This window comes from Prionailurus viverrinus, chromosome B3 (genome assembly GCF_022837055.1).
Source record: "Prionailurus viverrinus isolate Anna chromosome B3, UM_Priviv_1.0, whole genome shotgun sequence".
NCBI lineage: Eukaryota > Metazoa > Chordata > Mammalia > Carnivora > Felidae > Prionailurus > Prionailurus viverrinus.
In genome coordinates, this window is record NC_062566.1 from 484,308 (window position 1) to 499,930 (window position 15,623).

At 47.9% G+C, this 15,623-nt stretch overlaps 1 protein-coding gene across 4 annotated transcripts in view; it reads left to right on the plus strand.

Annotated features, from left to right (window-relative positions):
• The first annotated feature begins 8,495 nt into the window (after nucleotides 1-8,495).
• CRTC3 (CREB regulated transcription coactivator 3) overlaps nucleotides 8,496-15,623 on the plus strand; it is a 98,844-nt gene continuing 91,716 nt past the window's right edge. For 3 of the 4 annotated variants that reach the window (XR_007152899.1, XR_007152900.1, XM_047862223.1), the window contains exon 1: nucleotides 8,498-8,756. Coding sequence is in view for 2 of the 4 variants with exons in the window: in XM_047862223.1 (XP_047718179.1) it covers nucleotides 8,625-8,756 (132 nt within the window). In the remaining 2 variants the exon portion in view is untranslated. Of the gene's footprint in view, nucleotides 8,757-15,623 lie in introns of all 4 variants that reach the window. The other variant, XM_047862224.1, reaches the window with a different exon arrangement.

The following is a 15,623-nucleotide window of genomic DNA, read 5'->3' on the forward strand; positions in this document are numbered from 1 at the left end:
AAATCCACACTTTATTCAGATTTCCCCAGTTTTTTCCTATTATCCTTTTTCTGATCCAGGACTTCACATGACATTTAGTTATCACATCACCTTAGGATCTTCTTGGCTGTGAAAATGGGAGTTTCGGTTTTTAATGCCCAGAGAGTCCCAAGCCAGGACCCTCAGGTCCTCAGGTGTGTTGGGAGAAGCAATCTTCCTGAGCATTCTCGGACATTCTGGTTGGTCATGCCACAAATGCAAACCTCTGATCCTTCTTTACTGGGCATTTCTCAGGGATGTGTTTGCAGCTAGCAACTCTGAGAGATCAAGTAATGCCTTCTTCCGGCACAAAGAACAGGCTCGTTCTGTTGTAACAGAACCCACTGTATGTGCATCACCCCAGTGGGACTTGATGGGTAAGGGGAATTGACACAAAAATGATGCTCATGCTGCTTGCTGTGTGGTGTCTCTCACTCAGGAATCTCATGCCTGCTGTCAGAATCCATGAAACAGTAACAGATTACTGCATTAGCTTATAAGCAGGGTAAAATTTCAGCCCAAAAGAGTAAAATCTATCCACTGGCAAAGTTAACAAAGAAGTTTGGCTATTTCTGGCTGGGCTCCAGGGGAAAACAATCCCCTTAAGAAACCAAAAACTTGGATCTATATGGGCTTAGGGTCTGCATTTATAGTATCCATGTAATGAAATTCCCATGTCTAGTAACTGATTCTCCTATAGCTAATGGAACAAAGCAAAACTACATTTCAGTCATATATATCCCCACTCCCCAGGATTCCCACAGGAAAAAAATAAAGCCCCCTAAAGATGAAAGCATAGCTAAAAACTTTAGGAAACAATTCATCATAAGCAAGAGTGAGAGGATATAACAAATAGAATCAGAGGTCCCCACACTTGTGCTAATAGAACTACATGCTGAAAGAGAATATAAAACTAGTATAAAGGCATGAAAGAAGGAATGAAAAATAAGAAAAGAACGGACTCTAACTAAAGATCAGCCAGATTTGAAAAGATTAGATGGGAAAACATAGTTCTTAAAGAAGATAAAACTCAATAGACAGGTTAAGCAGCAGGTTAGACAGAGCTGAAGAGAGGAGTCAATAAAGTGGAAGATAGATCTAAGGAAATTACCCAGAATGTAGCACAGAAATAGAGTGGGAAAATATGAAAGGGAGGTAAAAAGATATGAAAAATAGAATGAGAAAGTTTGATATACATCTAACTGAACTTCGAGAGGGAAAGAATAGAGAATATAGAGAAGAAGCAGTGTTTGAAGAGATTTTTAGAAAAATTTCTAGAACATTTGAAAGGTGTGTAGCAGAGTCTTCCAGTTGTTCTTCAGTATATGTTCTCCCCTCATCTAATGCTATGGTCCTTGGAGTGAGGTCCCAGAGCAGGCAGCATCAGCATCACCTGATAGCTTGTTAGAAATGCACATTCTCAGCCCTATCCAAGATCTACTGAATCATACATTCAAAAGTGGGGCTCAGGAATCTGTGTTTTAATAAGCTCTTCAGTGATTCTGATGAATGCTAGTTTGAGATCCACTGTTCCATTATAATAGATTCCTGATTTTTAGCTGGGCAAATGGCTTTCTTGTATTTAGGTGTGGCCATGTAAGTTCTGTTCAATGGGATGGATATAAAAAGACGTTGATGTAGCAGCCTCTGAGAACCTGCCTCAAGAGACACAGTGCATATGCCCTTTTCCCCATTCTCACATTCCTCTATCTTGTTATTAGAATGTTGGTGCCACCATCTTGCACCATGAAGTTGGCAAAGCAATAAGATAAATACCTTGACTTCCTTCCTTCCTTTCATTTTCTTTCTTTCTTTCCTTCCTTTTCGTTTCTTTTTTTTCTTTTCAAGTGAGCTCCATGCCCAATGTGGGGCTTGAACTTGCAACCTCAAGATCAAGGGTCACATGCTCTACTGACTGGGTCAGGCCAGTGCCCTAATAATACCTTGAGTTCTACATGGGAGAGAAATAATCTTTCATTCTGTTTAAAGTCACTTTTTGGGAGATTTTCTGTTAGAGCAAAATCAAATCCTTATACAGGTCTTCAGACCGAAATATATTGAGTTCTAAACAAGATAAATAAAACAAAATCCACAACTCAGCATCTTGTAACAAAACTATAAAGTAACCAAGACAAAGAGAAAGATTATCTACAGAGGAACAGAAATGAAGCTAACAGCACCAGCCCTGGCACCAAAAGAAGCCAGAAGACTTTTTTTAAAGTCTTCGAAGTTCTGAACCTTCAAATAACTGATACCATAAATCCTGAGCAATTCTCTTACAAACTTTATCAAACATGAAAAGGTATGAGAATAACTTAGACCAGGTTCAGCAATCTACAGTCACTGGGCCAAATCTGATCCACTCTCTGTTTTTATAAATGAAGTTTCATTGGAATCCTGCCCTGTGAATTTATTTATGTGTTGTTTATGGCTGCTTTCCTGCTTCAATGGCAAAGGTGAATAGTTCCAAGGAGATAAGACCCTATGGTCTGCAAAACTTACAATACTTACTGTCTGGCCCTCTGCGACGAGAAGTTTGCTGATGCCTGACTTAGACAAAGGAGACATCTTAATGACTGTGAATTCCCAGTGTTTTCCTTCTGTTCTTCATAGGGAGATGCCCAGGTGGCTGTGGTCAGCAGGCCTGAGGAGCTTCAAAATAAAGCTCCCAGGTTTGTAATTCCACTTCTGCTGGAGCAGCCACGTGAGCATCCAGAAACAACTTGGCTTACGGCAGCACACGCCGTCTAGGTCCTGATTCTGGGTCCAGGTTCGGGTCTTGAAATTACTTTTTTTTTAGGTTTATTTATTTATTTTGAGACAGAGACAGAGAGCATGAGCAGAGGAGGGACAGAGAGAAAGACACAGGATCTGAAGCAGGCCCCAGGCTCTGAGCTGTCAGCACAGAGCCCAATGAGGGGGCTCGAACTCATGAACCGCAAGATCATGACCTGAGCTGAAGTCAGATGCCTAACTGACTGAGCCAGCCAGGCACCCCCAGGTCTTGAAATTCTTGGGGTGTCCAACTTATGCCCCCTTTCCTTGCCTGTGCCTTAGCTTTGCACTTTTGTCCAGGTAGGGGCTTTCTGCTGGAAGACCTGGCCATGGCCCATCACACATACATCAGTTGTGAGTGACAAAGGGGAACAAAGAAAGCTGAAACCAAATGCCTGAGAGTCATGATTTACATCAAAGAATCTCAGAGAGTGGACCAGAGGCACTAGAGGAAGGGAGGGACAGGGCTGAAAACACAAATATTGCTTGAAAGCATGTGCAAGGAGTAATTAGACACCCAGATCCCCTCCCTGATTGCTCAAAGCTAAGTGATGACTCCTTTCCTCCGTGACCGTGGACAGGAGGTTATACTTCTAGGGAAACTGAGCCAAAGAGATTCTGAACTTTGGGTAAGGCAAAGAAAAAGCTGGGAGTGAGGTGCCATCTGAAAATGGGTAAAGAGCAAGCCACATCAAATGGTGAGACACTTAGGTCTTTTTTCCCACTTGGCGCTCAGAATGCAGCAGCCAGGCTTATTGTCCTGCAGGGTAGACTGGAAGATTCCTCAGGTGGGAGGAACTGAGTGTGTAAGACAAAACAGAACAAGACAAAACCGATCCTAGGGATACTGTTATCTGGGGGACAAGCAATGAAAACTCTGGGTTTCTCTCAATACCCTACAGCGAATTCACAAGTCAAGAAGCCCAGCACATGCACACAGAGCTTACAGTCAGTTGTTTAAAACTAAATGGCATTCATTCCTTTTAATTTTTTCCTGATGTTAATAGAAATACATACTTCTTTTTAAAAATGCATATCATTTAGGGCCACCTGGGTGGCTCAGTCGGTTGAGCGTCCGACTTCGGCTCAGGTCATGATCTCATGGTTTGTGAGTTCGAGCCCTGCGGCAGGCTCTGTGTTGACAGCTCAGAGCCTGGAGACTGCTTTGGATTCTGTGTCTCCCTCTCTCTCTGTCCCTCCCCCATTCATGCTCTGTGTCTCTCAAAAATAAAAATAACCATTAAAAAATATTTAAAAATGCGTATCATTTAGAAATGTGTAGAACAGGGGTGTCTGGGTGGCTCAGTCAGTTAAGCATCTGACTCTTGATTTTGACTCAGGTCATGATCTCATGGTTCATGAGTTCAAGCCCCAAATCGGGCTGTGTGCTGACAGCACGGGGCCTGCTTGGGATTCTCTCGCTCTTCTCTCTGCCCCTCCCTGCTTTCTCTCTCTCTCAAAAATAAACAAACAAAAAAAAAAAAAAAAAAAGAGAGAGAGAGAGAGAGAAAGAAATGTGTAGATCAGAAGATAATTTTCCCAGTAGTCTCTACATCCCCAAAGGCAACCATTGTTAACCATATGTTGATATGTTTAGACGAATTTTTTTTCATTTAAATATAACTGGTCCTGGTTTGATTCCTGTGACAAAGGCCAAAATAACAAGGCTTTAAACAAAATTGATTGTTATCTTTCAGTCACATAATGCTCTAGAAGGAGTCCAGAGCTAATAATTGTGGTTCCACAGTGCTGGGGTCCCAGGTCCCTTTGCTACCATTGTTCTGTCATTCTCAACACATAGTTTTTATCTAATGGTCTAAGATAGCTCCTCCCAGTGTAGTTACTGCAACCATATTCCAGCCAGTGAGAAGTGGAAAGAGTCCACTCTCCTTTTATCAAGTAACTGCTAGAGAAAGTTGCCTGTATTACTTCTGCTCACCCTCTATTGGGTGAAACATAATCACATGACCACACCTATTTGCTAGGGCCACCCTATTGGGTGGAACATAATCACATGACCACACCTATTTGCAGGGGAGAGTGGGAAATGTAGTCTTTAACTGGCTTTAGTTGGGTGAAGCTGTGCCCAGCTAAAGGTCAGGGTTTCTTTTAATAAAGGAAGCAGGGGAGACTGAGTATTGGGAGATAACTAGCAATCTCTGCTACAGAATACTTAAAAATACATATTCTAAAACATTTTTATTTCCAGAAACAAGGAATTATACATATTTAGCATCTCTGTCTAAATTATGAATTTAGAGTAAAGGATCACCAGAGATTTGGGGAAAGCCTCTCGATCGAGATCAAAGTGAACAAACTACAAAACTGACCTCCGACAAGACAGAGGCAGACAATGTAAGGAGTAGAAGAAAATGTAAAAGCAGAAACAAACAACCTGTAATTAATAGCACGTCTATGAAATGAGTACAGGATGCTGTTAGAAAAGAAACATTCGGAAACCAGGAAAAAGCTCCTAGAAATTAAAGAGATAATCACAGAAATAAAAGTTGAATGGAAGGGTCAGAGGATAAAGTTGAGAAACCGTATCAGGAGACGGAACAACAACAACGAGATGAAAAGAAATAGAAAATAGAAGAAAATTGGAAGAGCATTGTAGAAGACCTGTTAGCGATAGATATTCCAGAAAGAGAGAGCAAAGTAAGTGAAAATTACCAAACAATAAGACAGGTTTTCAGAACTGAAGGGTGAGGTGTCCGGTTTCTGCACACGTATCGCCGCCCTGCACGGCGGACAACGAAAGCTCCACACCAAGGCACATCGTCATAAAACATCAGCACACTAAGCCTGCAGAGAATGGGGAGGGAGACAAAACAAAAATAAACAAACAATACCGGCCCTCAAAAACCAGGTCAGCCACAAAGAAAACAGAATGTGAGTGGCCTTCTCAAAAGCAACCTGAGAAGCGAGAAAACAGTGAAGCAATACATTCAGAGATCTAAGTGAACAAGACTTCCCGCGAACCAGACTATTCTTAGCCAAACTGTCAATCAAATAGGAGAGTAAAATGAACACACACTCGGTTGCAAGGATTTTATCTTTTCTGTACTCTTTTTCTCCCCCCCCCCCCCTCAGGAAACTATGGGAGAATGTTCTCCACTAAAATGAAGGAGGATGTGAAGCAGACCACAACCCGGGGTGTAGGAAGCAGGTCAGAGGACGGGGGATGACGGGATGGAGGTGAGGACAGGGCCAGCACGACAGCACTCAGTAGGCCCGTAGAGCAAGCAGTCCGGGCGGAACAAGAGATCAAAGTACTCCGGGAGAGAAGTTCCCCCCCAGCTGACCATTCACACCCACAGTGATGTCTTCCACTGCTCTGTTGGAGAGTTTGGGAAAGAGTCTGCAATGGGTTGATAGAAATGTAAGCAAATAAAAAGCAGAGGCCGTGATTACCCCCCCCCCCAAAAGTATAAAAATGGAACTATAGTACACTATGTAAGCACTTAGTGACTTACCAAAAATGATCATATAACCACATTGAAAGAATGGGAGCAGGGAAGATCATATTTTTGTTGAGCATACAAAATAGCCAGGGCATCCTTTTCCATAACAGAAAATAAATACTTAATATCTAAAACTGAAAACAAAAATCACAAAACAGCAGGACAAATTTATTTCCAGGGGGAATTGGGAATTGCTTCTTTTTAAAATTATGGGCCTTGTTAAACTATTGCTAAACAACTCACGTGTATTTATTTGATTAAGGGATTAAAAATGATCAGGCTAACCATAATAAAGATAGAAATGGAATAGGATATCTTCCAAATCAGATAGGAGAAATATGGAAATAAAAACCAGTCATTCAGGGCAATAAAAGGGAGCTATGGTGGACAACTGCCTTGGTGAATCGGTGGATGAACATTGTGGAATTAGTTCAATACCCATTCCGACGTCCAACTGTGCCTTGCTGTATTTCGAAAGCTGGGATTCTGGATGCCATTTTGGCTCTTCCAATCAGATTTTCTCTCTGATTTGGTTTGTAAGGCGCAAGTGAAGCAGGGTCTGGGTGTGTGCTGTTTCTGTTTGTGAGGACAGCCGGGGAGGTGTCTGATTTCTCTTCAGTGGAGTCTTATCATCACAATAGCTGTACAGGTTCAGAAGCTGGCAGCCGTAGGGACAGCTTTCCAATTCAGTAAGTAGCTTCCAGATTTCAGACGGGGCAGTGGCTCTTCTGGTGGCCTGGTTCTGCTCTCAGAGTCTCAAAGTGGCTCCCAAAGTCACTCCTGAATGGCCAACCTAGAATCTTCACCCTCCAGAGAAATCCTTAAGCCATTTTATACCCTAGAGTAAATCCTTTTGTACTTAAAGTTTCCAGAATGAATTCTGTTCTCTGAAACTGAACCCAGACAACATTAACAGGAAAGCAGAAAGTAAGAAGAAAAAGTATGGTAAATACCACAAAATAAAACCGAAGAATTCAGTTATAATTAAAATTAATCCAATCATAACAAAACAAGCTAAACTCTAGCTAGCAGAGATATAGTCTCATACTAAAAATTCTAAGCAATCCAGCTATATGCTCTGAGACACGTGAAAAACAATGAAATACTACTACACAGCAGTTAAATCATAAACGAATCTCAAAAACATAATAGGAAACGACAAAGGTTGCAAAAGACTATTCAGCATGATGTCATTTTTGTAAAACTAAAAAACAGAAGTTGGTACTCAGTGCAGTTGGCAGATTCACGTATCATACGTAATAAAACTATAAAAACATGAGTAGAATGATACGCACAACAGCGACTAGGGAGGAAAGAGAAAGAATAAGGGTGGGGCTTTAGTTAGGGCTAAATTTATCTTTCTTTAATAAACACCAAGCAAGTGGAGCAGAGTGTTTTAGGTTTGATCTCGAGTGGGGGGCGTGGGTGTCGTCAATACTATTTTCTGTACTCGTCCGCGTGTCTCCAGTGTTGCCTGATTTACAAAACACAGCCCCACTCAGCGCTGCCCATATTCTGCAGGGCGACGTCGCGGGAGAGCAGCTGCTGGACGGCAGAAGAGCGGGGACAGCGGGGAGGCCGGCACCTGGCTGGGGGCGGGGAGACTCGGAGGGAACCTGGAAGAGGGGCGCGGAGTTTGCACGCGGGCGGGGACGGCGGCACCAGGATGCGCACGTCGCCAGGTGGTTTTACAAACTGAGGTGCGGAGTTGGTGGCTGTCCCTGCGCGCGCCCGGGGGGACCGCGAGCGGAGCCCACCGAGGGCGGGCGTAGGCCCCGCGGCGCCGGAGCCGCTGGAGGGAACGCTCGGGCTTCGGGCGCCCAGTCTTCTCTCCCCACCCCCCCTCGGGGGCGGCGGCGCGGCGGGCAGGAGGGAGGCAAAGCGGCGGAACCGGGGTGGGGGTGGGGGGGCAAAGGGTGCTGGAAGCCGGTTCCCAGCCAGGATGGGAGGCCAGGCTGCCCCCCTCCCCCCCACCCCCCGCGCTGCAGCCCGCCAGTCACGCCGCTGCTCGCACGCGTCGGCGCGGGTGTGCTTTGCAGACGGGGTTCGCTCCGGGGCGCCGCGGGCCGCGGGCCCGGGCCCGGCCGGGAGCGCCGGCTGCAGCCCTCGGGCGGCGGGGCGGCGGGGCGGCGGGGCGGCGGGGCGGCGGGCGGGCCGCGGCGAGGGCGGGGCCGGCCGCGCGGGGGCGGACCTCGGCGCGCTCCCGGCCGCTCGCTGGCTGTGGGGCCGCGGCGGCTCCTCTGCCGGGTCGCGCCGGAGGACGGGCCTTCGGGCGGCGGCTCGGGCGGCCTGCGGACGGACGCGCGGGCCGAGGCGCAGGCCCCGCGCCCGCCGTCTCCCCCTCCCGCCGGGCCCCGGGCCCGCGCCATGGCCGCCTCGCCGGGCTCCGGCAGCGCCAACCCGCGGAAGTTCAGTGAGAAGATCGCGCTGCACACGCAGCGGCAGGCCGAGGAGACGCGGGCCTTCGAGCAGCTCATGACCGACCTCACCCTGTCGCGGGTGAGGGCCCCGGGGCCCCGGGGGCGCGGGCGGCGGCGGCGGGGCCGCGCGGGGGAGCGGGGCCGGCGGGGCCGGCGCGGCCGGCGCGGCCGCGGCCTCGGCGCTTCCCCCGCCCGCCGGCCCCTGGCGCGGCCCCGCGGAGGCGGGAGGGCGGCGGCGCGAGGGCGGCCTGAGGGGGAGGGCGAACGGAGCCCCGGGAGGAAATCACCAACGGCTCGGAGGCGGGCGGCGCGGCTTCGCGGGGCTCCGCACATCCTCCGCCAGCCAGCGCCTGTGGCCGGCGGGGCGGGGAGGGCCGCGGGGCCCGGGGAGGGGTGGGGGAGCCGCGGGGGTGGGCCCCGGGGAGGGGGGGGCGCATCGCGTGCGAGGGAGGCTTTCCTCTCCGCTCCGCGGAGGTGCCTTCTCGGTCCGCTGTACTGCGCTCGGCCCGGATGTGTTAGGAGGACTGGCAAGGTGCACGGCGTCGCTGGTGACGGAGGAGGGTCCAGGAGGAATGAGTAAGGCGCGAGCCGGGACAAACACCCGGAGGTTGGGAAACTGCGGAGTGAGGCAGTGGAGGATGGAGAGCCAAGAGGAGTGTCCGCGCAGGGCCGCGGGGAGGAGGGTCCGCGGGAGCCGGCCAGGCCTTGAGGCCCCCGAATGCTGACCTTGAAGGACCATCGCGAGCACCGCGGAGGATCTGCAGATGCGGGGCGGGCTGGACGCCGAGCTGGGGGCCGAGCGGCTGCGCTGCGGGTCCCCCGCTCACTTCAGCTGCAGACACGTTGTTTTTTTGGCCAGTACGCTGTTTGGGAAAACTTCTTGAATCTGTTGCCAGAAGTTTTTAATTGGGACATTTTCATATCGAACCAATCTTTCTTTTCTTTTTCTTCCTTTCTCTCTCTTTTTCTTTCTCTTCCTTCCTTTTTCTTTCTTTCACTCTTTTTCTTTTTTCTCTTCCTTTCTCTTTTTTTCTATCTCTTCCTTTCTTTTTCTTTTCCTTTCTCTTTCTTTTTTTCTTCCTTCCTCTCTTTTTTCCTTTCTTTCTTTCTCTTCCTTTCTCTCTCTTTTTCTCTTTCTTTTTCTTCCTTTCTCTTTCCCTTCCCTTCCTTCCTTCCTTCCTTCCTTCCTTCCTTCCTTCCTTCCTTCCTTCTTCCCTCCCCAGTCTCTCCCCTCTTTTTCTTCTTTCCATTTCTGTGTATATTTCTATTTCTTAAAAAAATTTTTTTAAAACATTTATTCATTTTTGAGAGAGAGAGAGACAGAGCTTGAGTAGGGGAGGGGCAGAGAGAGAGGGAGACACAGAATCTGAAGCAGGCTCCAGGCTCTGAGCTGTCAGCACAGAGCCCAACACGGGGCTCGAGCTCATGGGGCTCGAACTCATGGACCGTGAGATCACGACCTGAGCTGAAATTGGACGCTTAACCAACTGAGCCACTCAGGTGTCCCTCTGTGTCTGTCTGTGTCTATGTCAATTTAAAATTAGGAGACCTGGTAGCAGTTATCCTGAATCCCCATATGACATCTATCGGCTGGAGCTGGGTGGTGGTTGCCCCTCAATTGGGGCACAAATTCTCGAGTTGGTCAGGTTCACACCACACCCTGTCATGAGCTCCCACACCAAAGCTGGGTGTCATTTGCCACTTACCATATTTTTTATGGTGTTTTCTTTTAGTGAGGCGAAAGGGAAATGAAATATTTCTTATACTTACATTTTTATGCTAAGAAAAATATGCAAAGAGAGAAAGAAGGCCGAGGGTTTCAATAATTTTTTTTCTCATGCCCTGGCCAGCTTCCCTCGTTTATTATCTGCCTGGTTTCCACAGGCGTATACATGTGTGACCTTGGTTAGACTCAGGAGTGAGCATGATGAACTCAGAGCCCGTGGAGAATGGTTGGGTGAAAGCTGAGGTTTACTGCTGGGATGTGTGTGTTATGTGTTGTTTAGATACATAAAGTGTGTGCACAAATACATGCCCTCTGCATGTCTGTAGAGCTAGAGTTGGTCCAGTCTCTCACCCAGTTCATGAATCCTCTTTAAAGCACTCCTGATAGGGGTGCCTGGCTGGCTCAGTTGGAGCCTGCAACTCTTGAACTCAAGGTTGTTAGTTCCGGCCTCACATTGGGTGTGAAGGTTACGTTAAAAAAATAAAAATAATAAAAATAAAGGGTTCCTGATAGATGAAGCCATGAGTAATGTATAGACTCTTTTTTTAAAAATGTATTTATTTACATATTCACGTATTTATGTATTTATCTACATATTTACAAGTTTATTTATTTTGAGAGAGAATGTGCGTGCACGAGCAGGGGAGAGGCAGAGACAGAGAGAGAGAGAGAGAGAGAGAGAGAATCCCAAGCAGGCTGCTTGCTGTCATCCCAGACCAGACCGTGAGATGATGACCTGAGCTGAAACAAGGAGTCGGATAGTCAACCAACCGAGCCACCAAGGCATCCCTGTATAGAGTTTTTAAGGCAAATATTTTTTCAAAGAACCTCCATGTTCATTTAAATGAGTTTGGTTATGTTACTTAAAAATAATTCAAACATAAACTTGTACATAAAGTCCTTTGATTATAGTTGTGGTTCAATCATAACTAAAAGATGTGCACAGAACAGATTCACTCAGTGTTAAAAATGCAATAAATTCAAATTAACGTCATTCATTTGATGTGATAAATTCTAATTTGCCAAACTCACTTGAAGCTCTCAGTATGAATATGATGCTAACCCCTAATAATTCAGATTTTCTTGGGTTAAACGAGGCTGGTCAGGTGTGCTCCATGGGATAGCTCAGTTCACCCACTACTTTCCTCTGTTCTGATCACTACAAAATTATGATGTCACTTTTCCCTTTACCTGGGACAGTACATCATGTACATGTTAGTTCCTCCTGTGTTCTTTCTCTGCTATCAGTTTTCACATAAAGTAATACTACTTGGGTTCACCATGTTTATTTTTTTTGTATATTAAAAAAAAATTATGAGTAATCTCTATGCCAACCTGGGGCTTGAACTCACAACCCTGAGATCAAGAGTTGCCTGCTGTACAGACTGAGCCAGACAGCCGTCCCAGGTCCAATGTGTTTATAACACAAAGGCAAATGATAGCACTGGATTTGCTGGGGGATATTTGCTTATTTAAAAACTTTAAGGATTATTTTCATAATGAAATTCACAAAACTGAACACTTCTCATAGGGAACTCTTAGATTCCCGAAGTATATGTCTATAAACCTTCAAGGGTCCAAAGAGCCCAGGTGGAGAAGAATCCATCTAGTTCATTATCGGTCACTGGATGACAGATGTACTGACTTTCCCATGGCATGGCATTTCCCATTTTTCCATCAGCCCATGGCAGAATGGATAATCGATGGAGGTACTCTTTCCTCTCTGAGCCTGGGCTGCTCTTCAAGGCATTCTCTGCACAATCAGAGCCAGTCCTTCAGAGTTGGAGTTACGTCTTAATTTGCCTCGTCGGTGGGATAGACTAGATTATGGAGTGTTTTTCACTCTAGCTGTAGGGGCTCGGCCTTACTAGGAAGCAATGGGAATATTTGGAGAAGAGAATGCTATGGGAGGGTTGCTTTAGTCGCAGCCCTTGGGATGGTAGGAAGGATTCACACGTGGATCCTGGTATGCCTGGAAAGAGACCGTTCCTTTTTTCATTCATTCGTCAGTACTGGAGTACCCGCCGTGGCTGATGGGGTGGGGGGTGGAGGCTAAGACTTGGCGCCTTGCTTCAAAGGTCTTATTAATTTGTTCATCAGATGCTTATCGTATCCCTGGTGTGTGCCAGAGATTAGGATGGACACAGGGCATATCATGGCCAGCAAGCAAAACACAGTCTCCTCATGGATTTTAGGGTTTAATGGAGAAGATATTCCTGTGACAAGTCAGGACACGTTTTGATGAATATGGCAGAAAGGGAAGCAGGCGTAGCTGTGGGAATGGATGGTAGGGAGTCCTCACCTCTTCTAGTGGCCTAAAGGATTAGTGGGGTTGGGGTAGCCATTTGAGGGTATGTGCTTGTGTGTTGAGGGAGAGAGAATGTTTCAGGTGTAGGGAACAGAGGCCCAGCGAGGGGACAAAGATGGTGATCTGAGCTGAGGCATTCACAGGGATCAGATTGTAGAGACAGGACATGAGACTTGATCCTAAGGACAATGGCGAGTCAAGGAAGGGGTTGACGTAGGGGCGATTTGCGATGCCTCTAGCTCCAGGATCGTGGATAGGACAGAGGAGAAGGTGGCAAAGAAAGCATTTGGAGGTCATGATAGTCCAGGAGATGTGATGATGGCCTTGACACTAGGGGGGAGCAAGAGGAAGGCAGAGAGGTGAACAGATCGATACTTTATAGGAGCTAGAAATGACCAGATTTGGCAAATGGACGATCCCCAGCTTTCAGACTTGAGCCATTTCCGGGTATCCTCTAGAAAGGGGGGCAGCACTGGTGGGAGCAGACGCTTCACTGTCAGGAGATGGTGAGCGTGAGGTGCCTATGAAGCACGTAAGTAGAGATGGCCCCACAGGCCGTTGTTTACATGGTCCTGAAGCCACATGAGGAGCTCCGAATAAGGCGAGGGGGAAGTCTGGACCAGTGACTGAAGTATGGGGACCTTTGGTGTGTAGTCGTAGGAGTAGATTCAGCCGCCTGGGAAGAATTTCAAGAACACTTCTTGCAAATTGGTGAACTAAACTCTAATTTGACCCTTGCAAGGGTAGAAAGGTGTACGTGTGCCCAAATGTGTCTCTTTTTTTTTTTTTTTTTGAGACAGAGAGAGACAGAGCATGAACAGGGGAGGGGAAGAGAGAGAGGGAGACACAGAATCTGAAACGGGCTCCAGGCTCTGAGCTGTCAGCACAGAGCCCGACGCGGGGCTTGAACCCACGGACCGTGAGATCATGACCTGAGCTGAAGTCGGACGCTTAACCGACTGAGCCACCCGGCGCCCCATCTTTTTTTTTTTTTAAGTGTGTTTATTTATTTTGAGAGGGAGAGAGTGTGTGCACAAATGGGGGAGGGGCAGAGAGCAAGGGAGAGAGAGAGAATCCCAAGCAGGCTGTGCCCCAACGGTCAGTGCTGAGCCCAATGTGGGGCTCGAACTCAGGAACCGTGAGATCGTGACCTGAGCCAAAGTCGGATACTTAGCCAGCCAAGCCACCCGGGTGCCCCCAAGTGTGTTTAAAAAAAAAAAAATAATCAGGAGCAACAGTGAATATTGGCATTTGACATCAAAGTCAGGATGCTGGCTTCTTTTGAAAAATGAAATCATCTAATGACATTCCCCCTACGTTTCTGCCTGGAGCCCCGCCCGCAGTGGCTTCCCCCAGCAGAAGGGGCATGTGACGTACGTGCTCCTCAGTTTGCCACCATCCACACTGCTCCCTGCGGTGCCCCTCACAGTGACCCCTGCCGCTTCACCTCTCTTCCGCGCTTGGCACCTGCAGGCGTTTGGGGTTGTGAGGCCTGCTGTGGAGGGAGACTGGACAGGCCCAGAGAAGCCCAAGGAGCTTAAAGGGAAGGTGGGGGAGGGGAGCCAGCAAAGAAGACGGAAGAGCAGCCAGAGGGGGAAAAGCGAGAATGTCAACCAGCTGAGCCCGGTGCTGCTGCCTCGGTCTGACATGATGAGGGACGTGTCGTTTGGTCCAGTCAAGCGGGGCGGTCGCTGGTAATCTTGGCGAGGGCCCTGCATTCACGGGGTGCTGGTTGGAAAGGAGGCTGGGAGGCACTGAGGACCAAACGGAAGGAAAGAGGCCTGCAGACTTGTTCCAGAAGGTTGACTTTGAAGGACAACTTGTAGTTTTGACACACCGCAGGGTAAACACAGCCCATCAGCCTGGAGCGCTCGTTTAGTTTGAATGTTGGGGGAGAATCATCTTTGTGTTGAAAGCAAACAAATATTGGACGTGTTCTGTAAGCAGTGAGGCCTCTAACGCGGAGTAAAGACTAGACATACTGGATTGGGGCTAAATATTGAGCACTGTCTGTTTGCCAGGTACTGACCGTGCTGACGCCTTTACATTCGTTATCTCGGATGGTTTTCACAAAGACCCTATGGGGTGCGTATCCAGAATATCCTTTATTTTACAGATGAGCAAGCAGGCTCAAGAGGTGCGGTTGCACGGCTGGTTAGTGGCAGGGCTGGGGTTTGGATGTGGCTGCTCCGCTGAGTGTGTCCTCGACTGCTTTCGTCCCCCATCCGGAGATGTCATTGCACTGGCAGCCTGTGTCGAAAACACTTTCCCCATTGAACTGCCATGATCCTTTTGTCAAAAATCAACTGGGAAAAAAAAAAAATCCGACTGGCCAGATACCGTGTGGGTCTGTTTTCGGACTCCCTCTTCTGTGTCGTTGACCCGCACATCTCTCTTCTTGATAGTAGCACTCCGCCTGGGTGACTGCGGCTTTGTAGTGAGTCTTGAAGTGAGGTAACTTCAGTCTTCCAACCTTGCTCTTTACAAAAATTTTTTTTAATGTTCATTTATTTTTGAGAGAGAGAGAGAGACAGAGCGTGAGTGAAGGAGGGGCAGAGAGACACGTGCACACACACAGAATCCAAAGCAGGATCGGGGCTCTGAGCCATCAGCGCAGAGCCTGACATGGGGCTCAAACCCACGAACCGTGAGATCGTGACCTGAGCGGTAGGATGCTTAACTGACGGAGCCACCCAGGCGCCCCTACTGTGCTCTTTTGAAAAATTGCTTTGGGGTGCCTGGGTGGCTCCGTCGGTTAAGCGTCCGACTTCGCCTCAAGTCATGATCTCGCATTTCATGAGTTCGAGCCCTGCATCGGGCTCTGTGCTGACAGCTCAGAGCCTAGAGCCTGCTTTGGATTCTGTGTCTCCCTCTGTCTCTGCCCCTCCCCTGCCCATGCTCTGTCTCTCTCT